The 17171-nt window shown below is 50.1% G+C and overlaps 5 protein-coding genes across 5 annotated transcripts; 2 read left to right on the top strand and 3 right to left on the bottom strand.

The window, feature by feature from the left end:
- Positions 1-45: 45 nt before the first annotated feature.
- N7509_011162 (uncharacterized protein) lies at positions 46-2511 on the top strand (the record flags this gene model as incomplete). The annotated part of the gene is made up of 1 exon (XM_056635799.1): positions 46-2511. One exon carries the CDS (start codon positions 46-48, stop codon positions 2509-2511), a length of 2466 nt encoding a protein of 821 aa, XP_056486419.1.
- Positions 2512-3446: 935 nt separating this feature from the next.
- On the bottom strand, positions 3447-4601 carry N7509_011163 (Gfo/Idh/MocA family protein; the record flags this gene model as incomplete). The annotated part of the gene is made up of 3 exons (XM_056635800.1): positions 3447-4250; positions 4309-4508; positions 4565-4601. 3 exons carry the CDS (start codon positions 4599-4601, stop codon positions 3447-3449), a joined length of 1041 nt encoding a protein of 346 aa, XP_056486420.1.
- Positions 4602-5407: 806 nt separating this feature from the next.
- Positions 5408-9949, bottom strand: N7509_011164 (sister chromatid cohesion factor PDS5; the record flags this gene model as incomplete). The annotated part of the gene is made up of 2 exons (XM_056635801.1): positions 5408-9529; positions 9611-9949. The coding sequence occupies 2 exons, from the start codon at positions 9947-9949 to the stop codon at positions 5408-5410; spliced, it is 4461 nt and encodes a 1486-aa protein (XP_056486421.1).
- Positions 9950-11970: 2021 nt separating this feature from the next.
- On the top strand, positions 11971-13646 carry N7509_011165 (MFS transporter; the record flags this gene model as incomplete). The annotated part of the gene is made up of 3 exons (XM_056635802.1): positions 11971-12683; positions 12748-13327; positions 13398-13646. 3 exons carry the CDS (start codon positions 11971-11973, stop codon positions 13644-13646), a joined length of 1542 nt encoding a protein of 513 aa, XP_056486422.1.
- A 710-nt stretch (positions 13647-14356) lies between these two features.
- cdc48 (AAA family ATPase CDC48) lies at positions 14357-17118 on the bottom strand (the record flags this gene model as incomplete). The annotated part of the gene is made up of 6 exons (XM_056635803.1): positions 14357-14943; positions 14998-16489; positions 16557-16806; positions 16867-16922; positions 16980-17007; positions 17069-17118. The coding sequence occupies 6 exons, from the start codon at positions 17116-17118 to the stop codon at positions 14357-14359; spliced, it is 2463 nt and encodes an 820-aa protein (XP_056486423.1).
- Positions 17119-17171: the final 53 nt, after the last annotated feature.

Here is a 17171-nt window from a genome sequence, read left to right on the forward strand (position 1 = left end):
ACTTTCCATTGTTGGCGCCATAGCTCCTTCTTATCTACTATTCATATGCTACCAAAATCTTTACAAAGCAGTTATATTCGCTACAAGAACGACACAAACAGTTTTGCAACCTGGCTATTTGAGGCCGCCAGCAAATGCGGCCACCAACCCAGTAACCTTGCCGCCATCGCCCTTTCGTTGAATGAGACCGAGAACAAGAAAAATAACAAAAGAAAGCACAAGAAGAACAGACCGAGTGAAGCCCATGGGTCCATTCAGTATATCACCACCGTCAGGGATCTTCAAGTACTCGCTGAAGCTGTCGCCGAGTCGACCCTCCCTGTGCCGAAGCAGGTTATTTCCATTGTCAAACGAGCCATCAAATTAAGAAAACAGGTCACAAGCTGGTTCTTGGAGCAGGGTGAGTCGGAGAATAACAAGCGTCACGTCAAATTCATCTCTGCGCTGGAAGCGACCTGCGAGACCTTGGAGCGGAAGACAGCAAAGCCTTCCAACCGAGATGCTCAGCAATCACATTCGCCCCCGGAGGTCGAAGCCTGCGATGCCGACCTTGAGACTTTCATGAACAAATTCTCTGTACTCACTGTTGAGGAACCACAAGATTCCCAGGGGCAGGGACAGTTTGTTTCTTCCGCAACACTGAAGCTCGTCAAGGTGGAGCTCGACGAAAGCGATGAAGGTGAGGCAGCCGAAGCACACTTGGACCACATCCTCTTCAAAGCATTTTGCTTATTTCATGATCTTCACGACATGCGGACATTTATATCTGATACTTGGCTGGAATACTGCGAGAAGAAGATCGATCTCATGAATGCTGCCGTTGTAACCAACAGTACTCTACAGCTTGCACAAGATATGTTGAAGGAGCTGGTACACGAATGGGACACCTGTGAGACCACGAATGATAAGCTGCAATGGCTTGTCTTTAAGACTGTTGCTATTGCACAGGGAAGCTCCACGGATCCGGCCTTTGAAATCGGTCCATTATACAACGAGAAGATGGCCGATGTAGCCAACTGGTGCTATCTACCGACCTTGGCTCTCCTAGATTCACTTGCGGAAATTCTTCCACTGAACCACTTGCCGGTCTTCACGAAAGGTTGTCTCAGCACTAACCCCAAAGCAACCGAGGATAAAAGGTATGTGGACCAGAAGCGCAGTGAAGACCAGATCATCCTTTGCCAACTACTGCCTGAATTCTGCCTACTAAGTAGGTCCAACATTCGGATTCTCGCAATGGATGCGATATCCGAAGGATTGACAGAGTTTTGCAAGACCAAAAAGGTTACGCCATGGCTTTGCTTTGCTACTCAGATCCTACTTGACGTCCATCATACTATGCGCCAAGCCACACCAGGAGCCTTTGAGGATCTTCGAATTTCCGGATTGCGCATGTCAAAGTATATCAATGAATACTGGAAGCTCTCAAACTCACACCCCCAGCCCAAGTTCTGGCCAAAGGAAATGGATGAAAAGATCAGGAGATTACAACTGAGCATCGACTACTGGATTACTCCAGACCCAATTTATCTTCTCAAATGCAGTAGGGAAATGCTCCCTGGCGAAGGTATGCCCAAGGAGCGAGTGCTCTTTTCCCAGCATGCAATTCTTTGCGGATTGACTATGTTCCACCTCAATATTCGGATGCAAGCTCTTGGTAAGTCACTTGTCTCAAGCTGGTACGATGTTCAACCTATGGCTTTCCTTTACAACCTTGTCAAACAAGGGCCGTTTCACAAGGACTTGAGCTGGCCCGACATGGAGGCTTTCATTAAGATACACGGTGAATCACATATTTTTATTGGCTCCCGACCAAAAGATAGAAAAGACTCTCTGAAGAGACTGCAAATTGCCTCGGGGATGTCATCAGCTACGCAGTTTGCCCGCAATCGCCGCAAAGAACAAGACTCCCGTCGACCCAAGGGAAAGAATCCTAAACCTCTTGAACCGATAACCCCCATTTCTACTTTGTTCCGCGGTCTTTACATTCCCTGGATTGATGGAGATTCTGGGATTAAAAACATTTACATGATCTTGGATAAGCTTTCCAAGGAGTCCGGTGCCAAAGGTGGCAACAAGGCGCTTCGGAATTCCAAGGCCCAAAGGGACAGCATTGACACCATACAACTGCTGACCCTCATAAAGAGCAAATTGATTGAAGAGGAGCCGATGATCCTTTTCAACTACTTTGGCATGCACAGTCGCTCACTGGAATTGCTGAGACAGATCCAGGCGAAGGAACACGACACATTTGTCTACCACTTTGCATCGGACTATATGCCTAATCAATTGATGCTCCCATACATAGTGCTACTGATTCACATTATCGTAAGTAACCAAGACGAATGTTCAAACGGCCTGAAGCTCTCATCCCGATTTCCTGAATTGCTTTTTGGGAGCCGAATTATGATGAGCTGTGGCAATATCATGCGGGAATATCTGCAAAAGAATGGCGATGTGGCTTGCAAAGAACTCAAGGCTTTTTGCAAAAATAAGACGCCAATTGTGTAATGAATCACATGTTTGATGCCTACTTCTAGGAATCTATCTTGATCTCATTGTCGTCCTTCTGTTTCATCTTCTGCTTCCTCCTCTACTTGCAATGAACCCTGGTTGTTACCTTGTTACCTAATTACCTTGATCTGATGACATCTACGCCGGCATCTATCTGCATCTAGCTCCTGATTCCTCTTCCTCTTCTCCCTTCTCTCTTCAAGCTTACTACTTTCATCGAACCGCTAGTACTATATATGGCCTGGTATTCACGTAGCTTGATCTTTGTCGTATCTGAGCACCCTAATACTGCTTCTGCTTCTGCTTCTTCAAATTCTCCAACACGAGCCAAATCAAGCGCAAAAAATTGGCACCACACAACTTCTGGACCTCTTGAAATGCAATTCAAGTTTGTTTGAAGAAGAGCCTTCAATCTTTTTTAAAGTTTGCCATGTATAACCGCTGCTTAGAATTGCTCAGAATGATAAAAGCGAAGGAACATGACCAATTTGTCCAACACTTTGCGGCAGACTATTTACCTGATGAGTCGTTCATCCCGAGCCTAGTGGTGCTAATTCATCGAGTCGCATATGACGCGGCGCAAACTGCCAACGCCATGAGTCCCTTGCCCCAGGATTCTAAAAGTTTTATTAGTTGCCGAATGGTTATGAGATGTGGCGATGCCATACAGGAGTATCTGCAAAATAATGGAAATGTGGCTTGCAAAGTGCTCAGGGTTTTCTGCAAAAATAAAACCCCAATTGCGGACACTTAACCGGTCTCTTATGCCTATTTCTTAAGCCTATTAGCAACCTTCCCAGATAGGGTCGAAATTGATGCACCTCAAAAGGTCTGGAATAAATGAATTCCATTATTCAAATAACCATAGATATCTCGCATAAGGTGTAGTACTAGGTCATATTATTGGGTTTCGACTATAAATGTTCAAAAATCTAATCCACTGGGTATCGTGTACCTCCCTGTCGCCGAATTTCGTCCATGATCTCCATCACTCGAATGGTCTCAGCTTGGGGGATTATAGAGCTCTCCAATTTTCCATTCAGCACATCCAAAGCGATATTATCAGCCTGGTACTGAAAGCCGCGCCCCGGAGCTTTGAAGTCATACAACCTTTCTCGGCCCCGAGTGATCTTACTATCCGCCTCTTTCCCACCAGGCTCTCCTTCAAATGGCGGATAGACAGTGAAACCTTCTGGCAGTGAGGGGCAGCCACCATGGACCTCAATAGACCCAGTAGTACCATAAATGCGAGCGAGCAGGTCAGGGTTTCCGCTCGCCTTGGTTGTGGAAGTGAAAATTCCTTGTCTTCCAGGGTATTGCAGAATGGCACTGGTGGCTGTCTCGATGTCTTCCCAGTGATCCTGTGAGGCGAGAATCTTCGGCTTCTCCCGATTCGCTACAAGCCCGGGGTCGTCAAGACCTAGCATCACCCATGTCAATGAGTAGATGCCCATATCGAGTAAAGAGCCCGCTCCCAGCGCGTTCTGGCGATAATACTTGTCCAAGGGCAAATTTGGAATGTCGAGCTCGGATCCAAAGTCGGATGTTGCTCGGAAAACCTCGCCAATTGCCTTCTCTTGATGAAGGAGACGCTGGAGCTCGAGGACTAGCGGTCGATGGCGGAGCCACATTGCTTCGGCGATGAAGACTCCCTTCTGCTTGGCTGCTTCGAAAACTTCCTTTGCCTCATGGGCATTGAGAGTGAAAGGCTTCTCGCAGAGTACATTTTTTTCCTGCTGCGATGGCATCCAGGCAATTCTTCTTGTGGAAAGCGTGTGGCGTTCCGATATAGACGATGTCGACATTCGGATCCTGGTAGACTTCCTCGTAGCTACCATATATGCTGGGGTTCTCTTCTGGGCAGTACTTTTGGGCGAAAGATTTCCCCCTTTTCACATCTGACGTTCCGATGGCTTGCACTATATGGCGAACTTTCGCATCTGGGCGAGAGAGGACCAGATCGTACACATACCAGGAAGCGATTTTTCCCGTGGCTTTTACGAGTCAATTGGCTGGTTCGCTACATTTTTTTTGGTATAGGAACACATACTCAAGATACCCCAACGGATCGACGGAAGTTGTGACATAGTGCGTAAGAGACGGTAGTAGGACCAAACAACTGGTCAGTGCGAGATGAGAAACTTTGCAAAAGGGCTGCCCGCGAGCACATTTATTGAACTCTTCGGAAATATGGCGCTGTGTGACTTGACTCAGCAGCGAGTAAGATGCTGGCTATCAATCGCCGTCGGTTACCAAGTCTGGTATCTTTCCCCGCACCAGACTTAATCCACATCGGATTTGATACACCGATCTCAGGCTCTGTTTCACCCCGCAATTGCATCGTAAGACCGGAAATAAGCAGTAAATAGTTTGTGGCTTCATCTAGCCATTTATTTATGCACTCGGCATTTGATCAAGACTGTCACAACATTCATCGGAAATATTTTTCAGCTCATGTTGTATGATTGACGTGTCACCTAAAGCTAGTTGCTGCCCATTTCTCGAACTAATTTTTACAAACTAGAGGTGGAACTTCAAGCGTAAGGGTTTCGTGAAGTTCAATTGGATAGCCAGATGGGGCCTGCTGTGAAGGCGAGCTAGTTACATAAAAGATGATATTTGACGTGGAATAAATAGGCAAAACAGGCATCATGGAACGAGATGCTGAACAGGCTGATGGGGACATCAAAAGCAAGTGGGTATACATCTCGAAATGTCATCAACAGCAGATAGGCGAAGAACGGGATAATGAATGAGAAACATGAAGAAATACATGGACACTCTCCTTGCCACATGAGTGAAATGAAACGATGCCATGGAACAACAGCAACAGTCGAAACAATAAAGCCAGGGGTATTCTTCTCGGAGTAGTCGTGCTCAAGCGTAGATTCGCTCAGCCCCGTCGAGATGAACGACGTGTCGGCAGAGTGGTTGTTACCGGCTTCTTGGCCTGATTGGCTTTGGCCTCGGACGCTTTGGCACCTCGCTTGGCGCGGGCTGGTGGTGAATTTTCCTTCTCGCTCGTTTGTGCAGGTTCCTCGGTAGCGGAGGAGTCGTCGACTTCCTCCTGGTCTTCTTCCATCTCCTCGCCTTCGCTCTCGTCCTCGGTATCTTTTTCAGCCTCCTTGGCTCCTTCCCATTTTTCCATCTCCATTTCATCTTCGTCAGTGTCCTTGTCTGCATAGCTGACACCCGTAGTGCCTCGGCTGCTTCGGCGCCGGGCAGATTTGCTAAGCTCCGCAGCGCCACCTCCATCAGACGACCATCCATCGTCACCCTTAGTCTTGCGGCGAGGGCTCTTGCTTGGCAAGCCCACATTGGATCCAGACTTGCGTGGCCGACCCGGCTTTGCCTTGCGTGCCTTCTTCGCAGGGTTTCCATTGGCGTCAAGAGACTCAGGCTTCCGCTTCTTCGCAGAACCGGCCTGGTCCCTGTGAGAGGAGTTCTTCGGTTTCATGGCACTTCGTACAACACGGTCCAGCATGTCGTCTAGCTCATCAGGTAGGAAGTTCTTGTCGGCGACATCTTGAGCCTCTCGGTGACTGTTCATGGAAGAGAAAAGAGAGCTAGGGACGCCCATCTTGCCGGGGTATGTCTGTAAGAGGTTGGTCGCCCCGCCACTAGCGCCGCCGAACTTATGTTGTTGTGAGTAAATGTCGGCAAATCGTCGAATGGTTGCTTGGGCGAGATCTGACAAGGTGTGCAAGCGGGTTGAGATCTCGTCGGTTTTGGTGATACCGTCACGGAATTGCTTGACACGCTGCGCAACGTGGAAGATCAATGAAAGGTTATGCTCATTGGCGACAGCGAGGAGGTAAAAAACGATGTATCGTGCAAAGTCGCTCAGGTCACCAAGCCTAGTCGACTCATCGAGATCATCAGACGGATAGTCTGGATGATAGGCAAGGAGGGACAAGAGACGGGAAAACATTAATTCCATGACCATGGTCTGCTCGGTCCGTTTTCCGCTTGCCTGGGCCTGTTGGGAGAAGTGCGCGGCGCGTGATCGTAGCCATGTGAGTGTGCTTTCCTTCAAGAGAGTGTTGGGTTCAAATGCCAGCAAACATGGGATGATATACCAGCGATGAGACAAATAGGATCTTTGAACCAGCTTTTTCTTCAAGTGATCAATGAAGCCTTTTCGGACTTGAAGAAGTGGGTCTTGAGCTATCAAAGCAATCGAATTGAAGTCCACCGGGGCCAAGAGTTGATCGCAAAGACTGTTTGAGGCACATAGCTTGATAATAGACCTGGCAGCAAGAAGACGCAATCGCGATTTCTGAGATGAAGGGGTATCTTTCTTCTTGGATAATTCGCCCTCGCCTGCGATAAGCTTATTCAAAGTTTCATACACTGGCTTGGCATGTTCCCGGAAGTCCGCTTCGTCATCAGAACCATCCTTGGCTCGCAGGCGATTGACAATGATTTTCAGTGCCCATTCTTTGCTTTGAGTCTCTTCGTCAACTGCCTCGGACCATGTGTATCCAGCGTTTGTGTCGGGAGAACGGTTCGTGAGGAGAATCTGGTTCACAGCGATTGAGATGATGGCATCGCTTTCCTCATCTGCTTCGCGGGGGACAAGAAGGTTTAGCTGCGACAATGCGCCAAGGCGGGTAAGGGAGTGATCCGATCCATACGCCCATTTCTTGACACATTTTTGAACAAGTTCTTTGGCGTACATCTCTTTCTTGTCAGCAGTGGCCATGAGGATTGAAACGGCATGCTTAGCGGAACGCGGTGAGGTGCTGTAAAGAGCGTAGTTTGTGAGGGCCTGGAAGAACTTGCGCTCCTTGGGCAGTTTGGCCGGGAGCTTTTTCGCGAAACCAGCACAGGCTTTGAGAATCTCTTCGGCGCTAGTATCGCCAGCAGAATTGGCCTTCGGGGCTTGTGCCTCGAGGTCTTTACACATCTCCTGAACTTGAGCTTCCAGAACCTCGGGGTTCTGAGAAGATATCTGCTTCAACATTTCCTGGGCAGCACTGGCCAGTCCATTTTCATCGGTACGGGAAAGACTCATGATCGCTGGGATGTGACTGCGGTTGAAGATCAACGATCCAGATCGGTAGAGAAGAGTGGTGAGAGTCTCCAGCAAAGGGGAATTGTTTGCACTTTGGGCTCTTCTCTGAAGTTCTTTCATCGCCTTGATCACCGTACGATAATCGCTGGTAGCGTCCATGGAATACCGAACGAGATGGTAGCTGCGCCGGTCATGGACCTTGGCAAACTTCCACAGGTCCGCCGAGGCGCGCGAGGAATCAGGGAAGGTTTTCGATAATGAGTCGATAACCCTCGACAATTGCGCTTTGGCTGAATCTGCATCCTTGTCGGTTACCCCGCCGTTATATTTCTCACATGCCTCGAGGTAAAGTGTCATGGCCGATCTCATGGCCAGTTGACGAGGAAGCATGACGAAGAACACGCGCCTGGCCTTCTCATCAAGGCCACGAAGCAAGGCCAGAATCCGGCGAACGCGGATTTTGTCGACATCGGTTTCCTGATCAGCACCCACACCTTGGCTTTCTTCTTCCTTTCCTTTTTGAGACAGGTTGGAGCCTCCACGCGAGAGCTTCGACTTGAGGGGGGGATAGTTAAGCGGAAGCAGGGTCTCGAAAAGCACTCGGTCGATAAGGATGTGAATCTCTGGGTCGTTAGTGTAGAAAGAATCAAAGATTTTGGATGGAATATCTTTCAAAAGGGACACAACGGGTTCGGCGTTTTGTTCAATATCTCCAGCAGCCACTGCCCATATCCGGGCAAGAATCTTCATCGCATGCTCACGGACTTGCGGTTTACGGTCCTTGACTCGGTCTGCGAGAACAGCAAATACTGAATCCGGAGTGGAGCAACCGCCCTTGACGCCGAGTTTATGAACAACGTGGTTGAAGCCAAATTGTCCAATCGTATCAACTGCAGCAACACGAACCTTCTCATCAGCGTCCTGCAGCAATGTGACAAGGCAGTTGACGAGGCCCTGCTCTTCGCTTTGACTCAAGCCGGAACCACCCGCCGATGTCAAGAGGATGCGCCCGATAACCGTGACCCAAGCAGCACGCACTGAAGGCGTCTTGTCTTGCCGGCGACTCAGGAATGCCTCATAGGCCGAGTTGTGTACTTGGGAAAAGGGTTTCGGAGAAATTGGTGTCAAAAGAATGTTAGGTTGTGTGACCGTCTGCGCATATCCCTCCAGGGTCACTGGCGGGTACGCCGCTGGGTCCATTGGAGGAGATGGAGGGGGACCGGCAACACCAATTCCTGCCGCAAGATCTCCAATAGTCTGCGTTGCTAGCAAGCGGAGCGCCACCGACTCGGCAGACAGTTCAGCTTCGACCTGCGGGATCACATTCTGCAAGACCTCAGGACAGGCCCGCCAAAGCTCCCTGATAAGACGATGAGCTTTGCTCAACTCTTTGATATCTTCGCCCTCCTCGTCTGAGTCGTCGAGATTCGGCTTGTGGGAGCCACCCTTCGAACCGTGCGATTGTCCAGGGGCGGATGCGTCAATGATGACATTGTTGAAATATTGACTGATGTGACTAGTCATGCGCTCGGGGCAAGCCTGGCAGATCGCCTTGGCCATGTTGTAGGCAGGCGGGTAGTCTTTTAACAGGAGGGTATCTTGTTTAGTATCAATTGGCGCGTCGGCGCGTTTGCCCTTCTTGGGATTATCCAGCACTCGGGGGTCAACCCGCAGGAACTGTGCGACAATCGTGTCGACTACTTCAGCAGCCAAGACGGGTGTTTCATCAATGACCGTCACCAGCAACCGCGTCATGTCGAATTCCACGCCCTTCGCAACTTCCTCCCCAGTGGATGTTTTTGAGGATCCCGAGACGATGTCGAAACAGCTAGAGAACAAAGGAACGATGAGCGAGTCGGGGTGATCAAGGTCTGTCATAAGAACGACACTCTTGACCTCAGCGAGTGAGCCTAAGACGTAAGTTTGCTGTGCATTGTAGGCGTTGGATGGATCGGCCAGTGCGGGGATGACTGAGGTGACGATGCATGTGAAGATATCCTGTTTTGGGGTTAGGTTGTCAGTACAATACTCTCAATTGAGAGCGACGTGATATCGTGTCGCGATCAAAGAAGATCGCACCTTAAGCTGGTTTCTGGTAAAGGGCGCGTCCGGCGCGCACAGTCGCAAGACATCAACGATACAGCAAGTAGCCCAAGCACGGACTCCTTTGTCCTTATGGGCTAGTAAGTTGGCGCTGGAAAGCTCCTGAGAGACCTTGCGCAAAGATTCCTTATCAATTTCCTCTTGTTCGAGCTTGCGGAGCTCTTGGGCCAGGGTCTGGAGACGGTCGAGTAGATCGGCAATGGGGATGGCGGCACGCCCCACGCGCCATGAGAGCGGCTGGTTGAAGGCCAGACCTCGAAGGCCTGAGTCCTCCTCCGGCTCCTCAGCGGGAGCTTTGCGAGTGCGCGAAGGCATGATGAAGAGGGGCTCGCATAAGAGATGGAGTGGTGGGAGAATGGGTGCAGAAAGGGTTTCGAGGAACACATCGTGCGCGGAAATGGGTAGACCGCCCGCCGAGACGCGTCGCACGGGATCGCGTCCCAATTCATACTTCTACTACGAGTTTGAGACTGATATGGCAGCAACTACCTCCAATTGCAAGTTTTCTGAGTGATAATCACCTTTTATAATACTCAGATACTTACTTGTACTGATCTGAACAAATTTAGCAGAGTCCTTTTCTGTATCCTCCTCCGCCTGCCGACCTTAATCACAACCACGATCACAGTATACACTCACTCTACATTCAAGCAACAAATATTGGCAGATAAGATCAAATAATAGATCATGGATTATATTTGGATATTCTGCCTGAAATTAGGATAGTTGATTGTACCTCTTTTTATTCAAATTTGTGATTGTTGATAAACACTAGGAATTCATTCCAAGGTTGACAGCATATTTTTCACCAAGGTTAGAAGTATAGAGCAGAATAACAGATAGCACAATTACTAGTGTACTTAACTATAGCCCGGCCGTAGACATCTATACCTTCCAAGGTTGAGTACCCCGCGTTACTAGTAGTAGTAGTAGTACTACAGTACTACTAAACCCTCGACGTCATAATCAAATCGCCATTTATTCATCTAATAAGCCAGTACCAGACCCTGGCAGGATTGAAAACAGCTTACAAAATCGGGACTAGGACTTCGGGACTTAAATTGATTCCATGGTTATCTCCGACAGCTGAGGTCACGTTGTGGATGGGGCCGTTTGTATGTGCTCCAGGGTAGAGGGGTAGTTAGCCTTAAGTTAGTCTTCAATGTCATTTATGTCATTGAGGTTTCTATGTACCTGATTAGGTCCAAGACCTCGAGAGTAGACTCCTAGTAATATAGCCAGGTACTAGTACTATTGTGAAGTTGAAGTGGTTGAATAAACACACCGAGAACTTGAATATATGTATATAGCACTACGGGGTATATTATCTCCGGATTATATTTCTACTAATTCCAAGGTTTAAACTGAAGTGTGCCAGCCTTACGAAGTGATATCTTATCACATGCACAGTCTGTAGATCCACATCAAATGGAACCTGTCTGATCCCCAGGAGATCTAGATCTCGGGAAATTCAAGTTCAAGAGCAAGTTCAAGTAATCCAAATCGGAGACAACTCACGGACTCGGCGTATGTGAAGGGCGGCATCTGCCGAGACTGGATAACTTGGCTGACCCGCCCGGCCGTTCGGGCCCACGCGAAGGCCGACTGGCCGAGTCCGAATCCCCTGTCGAATCATCATTCAATATCATTTAATATCTTTCACCTTCAATCCCCACTCATGTCGAGTTACGCAATCGCAACGTGCTGTTTTATGTTTCATACACCCTTCACCTCCACCTCCGTCTCCGTGTTTATCAGCAAAACTGACTCACTACTGCTCTCAAAATATGCCTTGGCACTGGACGAGTATTGGTTACTTTGTAGTACTCGTAGACAAGCAACTCGCGCTAGGAGCCACATCCGGAAGAGCGGCACTGATTCAAGTTCGGTGTCTCGCGTTTTTCTCTCTCGCTCTCTCTCTCTCTCTCTCTCGCGTCTCGGACTTAAACCCAGTCGAGCTTTTTGACGGAAATAACCCACCATGTGGAGCAATCCCGCGAATAATATGGGGCTGCCCACGAGGTTTTCTTCGGTGGCCCATGCTCTATACTCCGAATGGTGCTTAGCTCCGGAACTTCTCCTTCTAGATTGCTTGATGGAAGACCCACGAACAAAGCTATCCCATGGCGCTTAAATATTGCTGGATGCCCACAGTTCCAGGGTCTTTCAACCATTTCTAGTACCATTTGGGATTCTAGTACTCACTCACCGGGTTACACTTACTAGTAGCTACTAGTAGTAGTTGGCACTTAAAGTGATCTAAGGTGATAGTCACAACTGAGCTGATTGCACTTTCCTCTCCTCCGCCAGACATCATTGCATCGTCAAACCCAGCAATGGCCAATCAGCCCGTCGACAAGTTCGATTCCACTACAACAACCCCCCGATTAAGCATGGATGGCCGCAACAACCACACCGAGCCAATCGGCCCCAATACCGAGAAGGAACTCACTCCGTCGCTCCCATCATCTCATGATAACGACAATGACAACGACCTTGAGAGTGCGCAGAACCAACCTGAACCAGAGAAGCCCACCGAAAAGGATCCTAATCTCGTCGAGTGGGATGGCCCCGATGATCCTGAGAACCCTCAGAACTTTTCGCGTATACGCAAGTGGGTTATCACGGTTGTCATGTCCTCCATGACTATGTGGATCACATTCGCTAGCAGTGTGTTCTCGACTGCGACTCTGGTCACCGCGAAGGAATTCAACGTCTCGACCGAAGTCATGATTCTTGGTACCAGTTTGACAGTCTTCGGCTTTGCTCTAGGTCCTCTCTTCTGGGCTCCACTCAGCGAACTATACGGCCGTCGTCTACCTCTCTTCTCCGGTTATGCTATCTTCGCAATCTTCCAGATTCCCGTTGCCGTGGCACAGAATATCGAGACCATCATGATCTGTCGTTTCCTGCAGGGTGTCTTTGGCTGCTCTCCTCTTGCTGTGGTGGGCGGTGCTATGGCTGATATTTGGGACCCCGTTGATCGTGCCGTGGCCATTGCCATGTTCAGCGCAGCTACATTCCTGGGTCCTACCCTCGGTCCTATCATGTAAGTTGGAAAAAGAAAGGCCACCCCCAAATCAGCACAGAATCATATCTAACTAAATCTATAGTGGCGGTTTCGTCACCGATTCCTACCTGGGCTGGCGCTGGACCGCATGGCTCACCCTCATCGCCTCGTCCTTCTTCGGCCTCCTCGCCCTGATCATCGTCCCCGAGACCTACTCCCCGAAGCTTCTCCAGATGCGTGCTGCTCGTCTGCGCCGCGAAACCCGTAACTGGGCCCTACACTCCTTCCTTGACGAGCATGAACCTAGCATGAGCGATATCGTCTACAAGTACCTGCTGCGACCCTTCCAGATGCTGGCCATGGAGCCCATCCTGATCTGCATCACCATCTACCTCGCTCTGGTCTACGGCATCCTCTATCTCTTCTTCGAGGCCTACCCAGTCTCCTTCTCCGAAGTACGCGGCTGGAAATCCGAAGGCGTCGCCGCTCTCCCTTTTATCGGCATCATGATCGGTGTGCTCTGCGGTGTGACCCTAATCGTCTATACCACCAAGACCCGTTTCGCCCGCAAGCTGAAAAAGCACGGTCGTGTCGTCCCAGAAGAACGCCTTGTCCCCATGATGATCGCCTCTGTCCTCTTGCCTATCGGTCTCTTCTGGTTTGGCTGGACCTCATCTCCAAACGTCCACTGGGCCCCCCCAAGTCATCGCCGGCATTCCAATTGGCATGGGTATCCTGGTTATTTTCATGCAGGGTCTCAACTACATCATTGACGTTTATATGATGTACGCCAATAGTGCTATCGCCGCGAACACCCTGATTCGATCCACGCTCGGCGGTGCATTCCCCCTCTTCGCGACCCAGATGTATCACAAGCTGGGCGTTAACTGGGCTTCGAGTGTTTTGGGCTTCATCACCATTGCCATGATTCCCATCCCCATTCTATTCTTCTTCTACGGCGCGAAGATCCGTGCTATGAGTCGCTTTACTCCCAAGTTCTAAACCGGGGATATATGCGAATGAACGATGTGAAAAAAAGTCTTCGATTAGAAGCGAACATGTTTCTGCAAATTAGGCGTTCGGGTTGGCTTTTTGGTTTCCGTTGTCGTTTTCCGTTTCTATGAAGCGCTTCATTCCCCCCTCATATTAGAGCTTACGTGCATATACGATAATGGATAACTGTAATATTCTTAAAGCTTGAAATTTTTGCAAAGTAAATACTAGTAATATATAGTCTAATGAACCCGAACTTTAACTTGGGGATTATCTTTATACCCTTGGAACTTTCATAATACTTGCAATTCTATGCAATGGGAGCTGGAGCTACCTAGGCATCTAATATGAATATCAAGACAGCATAGTATCAAAACGACTCGGAGGTTAATGCTCAAGAGACACGACTGGACAACTACACTATAACTTGATGTATGAAGCGATATGAACATAGAGATTTCTCCAGTTGTATTGCTATTATGGCACATTGTATGAGGGGAAGAACAGGAAAAAACCAAATCGACAAGAACAGAACCGAAGCCCCATTCTCAAAGCAAGTTCCCCAACCTCAGAAACGATCTACCCATATGATTGATCTTCAGCGCAAAACCCCGGCCGAAGAACTAAACGGCCCAGAAAGCAGAAAGCACAAGTCGTCAACCGGAGCGGAGAATAAGAGGGGGGGCAAAAGAAAACAAAAGGAAAAAAAAAGAACCCGTTTAATCGTAGAGGCTGTCATCATTGCCGGCTTCGCCGAATGTGTCGTTGTTCTGGACTTCACCAGCAGAGGGGAAGCGGAAGAAACTGCTGCCTCCAGAGTTCTTCAGGCTCTGAGCGAAGGCCTCATAGCGGCGGATCTCGACATCGCTGACAGAGCGGCGGGCTGTCTTCATGGCCTCCTCGAAGTGAGCACGGGTAAGCTCGGGGACGGGGTCCTCCTCATCCACATCCTCGTCATCCATTGTGACATCCTCACCGGCGGCCTCGCGGGCCTTGGTCTTCTCGATATCGAGAGAAATGGCCTCCTTGATGGCGAGCTTGACGGCACGCTGGGTCACGAAACCAAGATCGGCACCAGAGAAACCGTGGGTCTTGCTGGAGATGAAAGGAATATCGACGTCGCCGGCGACGGGGGTCTTACGGAGCTGGGCCCTGAGGATACCCTCACGGGAAGCCTGGTCGGGCAGGGGAACGTAGACGAGGGTGTCAAGACGGCCAGGACGGACAAGGGCAGCATCGAGCTGCTCAGGACGGTTGGTGGCACCGATGACGAAGACGTTCTTCTTAGAGGTCATACCATCCATCTCTGTTTCGAATGTTAGCAATGTTCAGATTGAAGAGAGTAGGGGGTTATGCTTACCAGTCAGAAGCTGGTTGACAACACGGTCGGAAGCACCGCCGGCATCACCAACGGAGCCACCACGGGACTTGGCAATAGAGTCCAGCTCGTCAAGGAAGACAACGCAAGGAGCGGCAGCGCGAGCCTTGTCGAAGATGTCACGGATGTTGCTCTCCGACTCACCGAACCACATGCTCAGCAGCTCAGGACCCTTGACGGAAATGAAGTTGGCAGCACACTCGTTGGCGACAGCCTTGGCCAGCATGGTCTTACCGGTACCAGGGGGACCGTAGAAAAGCACACCGCGAGAAGGCGAGAGACCGAACTTCTGGAACATCTCGGGGTGGTCCACTGGGTACTGGACACTCTCGATAAGCTCGCGCTTGACCTCCTCCAGACCACCAATGTCGTCCCAGCGGACGTTGGGAACCTCGACCACAGCAACCTCGCGCAGCGCAGAGGGGTTGGAAACACCCAGGGCATAGCGGAAGTTTTCCATGGTAACACCAAGGGAGTCGAGGACCTCGGCCTCAATTGTATCCTCATCAAGATCGATGAGATCCATCTTTTCGCGAATCTGCTGCATGGCAGCCTCAGAGCACAGCGAGGCCAGATCGGAACCGACGTAACCGTGGGTCTCAGCGGCAATAGTCTCCAGGTCGACATCATCGCCGAGCTTCATGTTCTTGGTGTGGATGGACATAATCTCGAGACGGCCGGTGGGGTCGGGAATACCGATGTCGACCTCGCGGTCGAAACGACCGAAGCGACGGAGGGCAGGGTCAATGGAGTTGGGACGGTTGGTGGCGGCCATAACGACGACATTGGAGCGAGCCTTCATACCATCCATAAGAGTAAGAAGCTGGGAGACGACACGGCGTTCGACCTCGCCGTTGGTCTTCTCACGTTTGGGGGCGATGGAATCGATCTCATCGATGAAGATAATGGCGGGGGAGTTCTTCTCGGCCTCCTCGAAGGCCTTGCGGAGGTTGGACTCGGACTCACCGGCCATCTTGGACATGATCTCGGGACCGTTGATCAGGAAGAAGAAAGCACCGGTCTCGTTGGCAACGGCACGGGCCATGAGGGTCTTACCAGTACCCGGGGGGCCGTACATAAGGATACCACGAGGAGGCTTGATACCAATGGACTTGAACAGTTGAGGGTGGCGGAGAGGCAGCTCGACCAATTCACGGATCTGAGCCATCTGTTTCCGGCAACCACCGATGTCATCGTAGCCAACCTCATTGAGGTTGCCCTCCTCATCCTCACGCTGGATGGGCTCGCCCTCGCAGTGAATAATGGTGTCTTGCGCGACGATGCCGTACTCTGGGGGATCGACCTCCACAACCTTAAATTCTACTTGTCTCATACCACCTCGTACTGTGAACAGGTCACCCTGGCGGACTGGTCGGTAGGCTTCGCGGAAGTAAGGAGCAAGGTAGACGTCGAAGAGGGAGCCGGTGAGACCCTCGATGGTATCGGCGATAGGCAGGACGGCAATGCGCTTAGCCTGGAGAAAGTAAGAGATACGGTTAGTAAAAGACACCAGGGAAAGAAGTGGCAAAACCTAGACGTACATATTTAATATCGGGGCAAGGGTGGACGGTAATAACATCACCGTGCTTGACACGGAGGTTGTGTCGCACAACACGGTTGATGCGGGCACTTCCATCATCCAGGTCATCATCAGCCAGGACGATTAGAACAGTGTCCTTCCGCTTCTTGCCCTTCACCAGAACTGTATCACCGCGGAAAAGTTGGAGGGTCTCCATAGTGTTGTTGGAAAGAGCGATAACTGAGTTGTCATCGTTCACGGCATCCGTCACGCTGTTAATGAGGTGTCAGTATCCTCCTCCATGCAGACCTATCATCAATGGGGGTCCTTACATCAAGGAGTTAGGCTTCTTCTTCTTCTTGAGGATAGCGGTAGAGGTGTCAAGTTCCTGCGTCATGTTAGAGTCTATGTAGGCCAAGCTGTATTGCCAGGTTGTTCAACCCACCTCCTTGTGCTCGGCACCTGAAGCATCCCTAGTATCACCGTTAGTCATTTGAATTGCAAAAACTGAAAGTGAGTCAGCCATGGACGTACCTGAGGTTAACCCTCTTCTTCTCGTGGGTGTGTTCCGGCTCGGCGGACATCGTGAAGGATCTGAGATATGTGACGTTGACGAGAGCGGAGCTTGAACAAGGCA

The sequence above is a fragment of the Penicillium cosmopolitanum genome, assembly GCF_028827165.1.
Source record: "Penicillium cosmopolitanum strain IBT 29677 chromosome Unknown utg000009l:1.0-9042332.0:1.0-9050551.0, whole genome shotgun sequence".
Lineage (NCBI taxonomy): Eukaryota > Fungi > Ascomycota > Eurotiomycetes > Eurotiales > Aspergillaceae > Penicillium > Penicillium cosmopolitanum.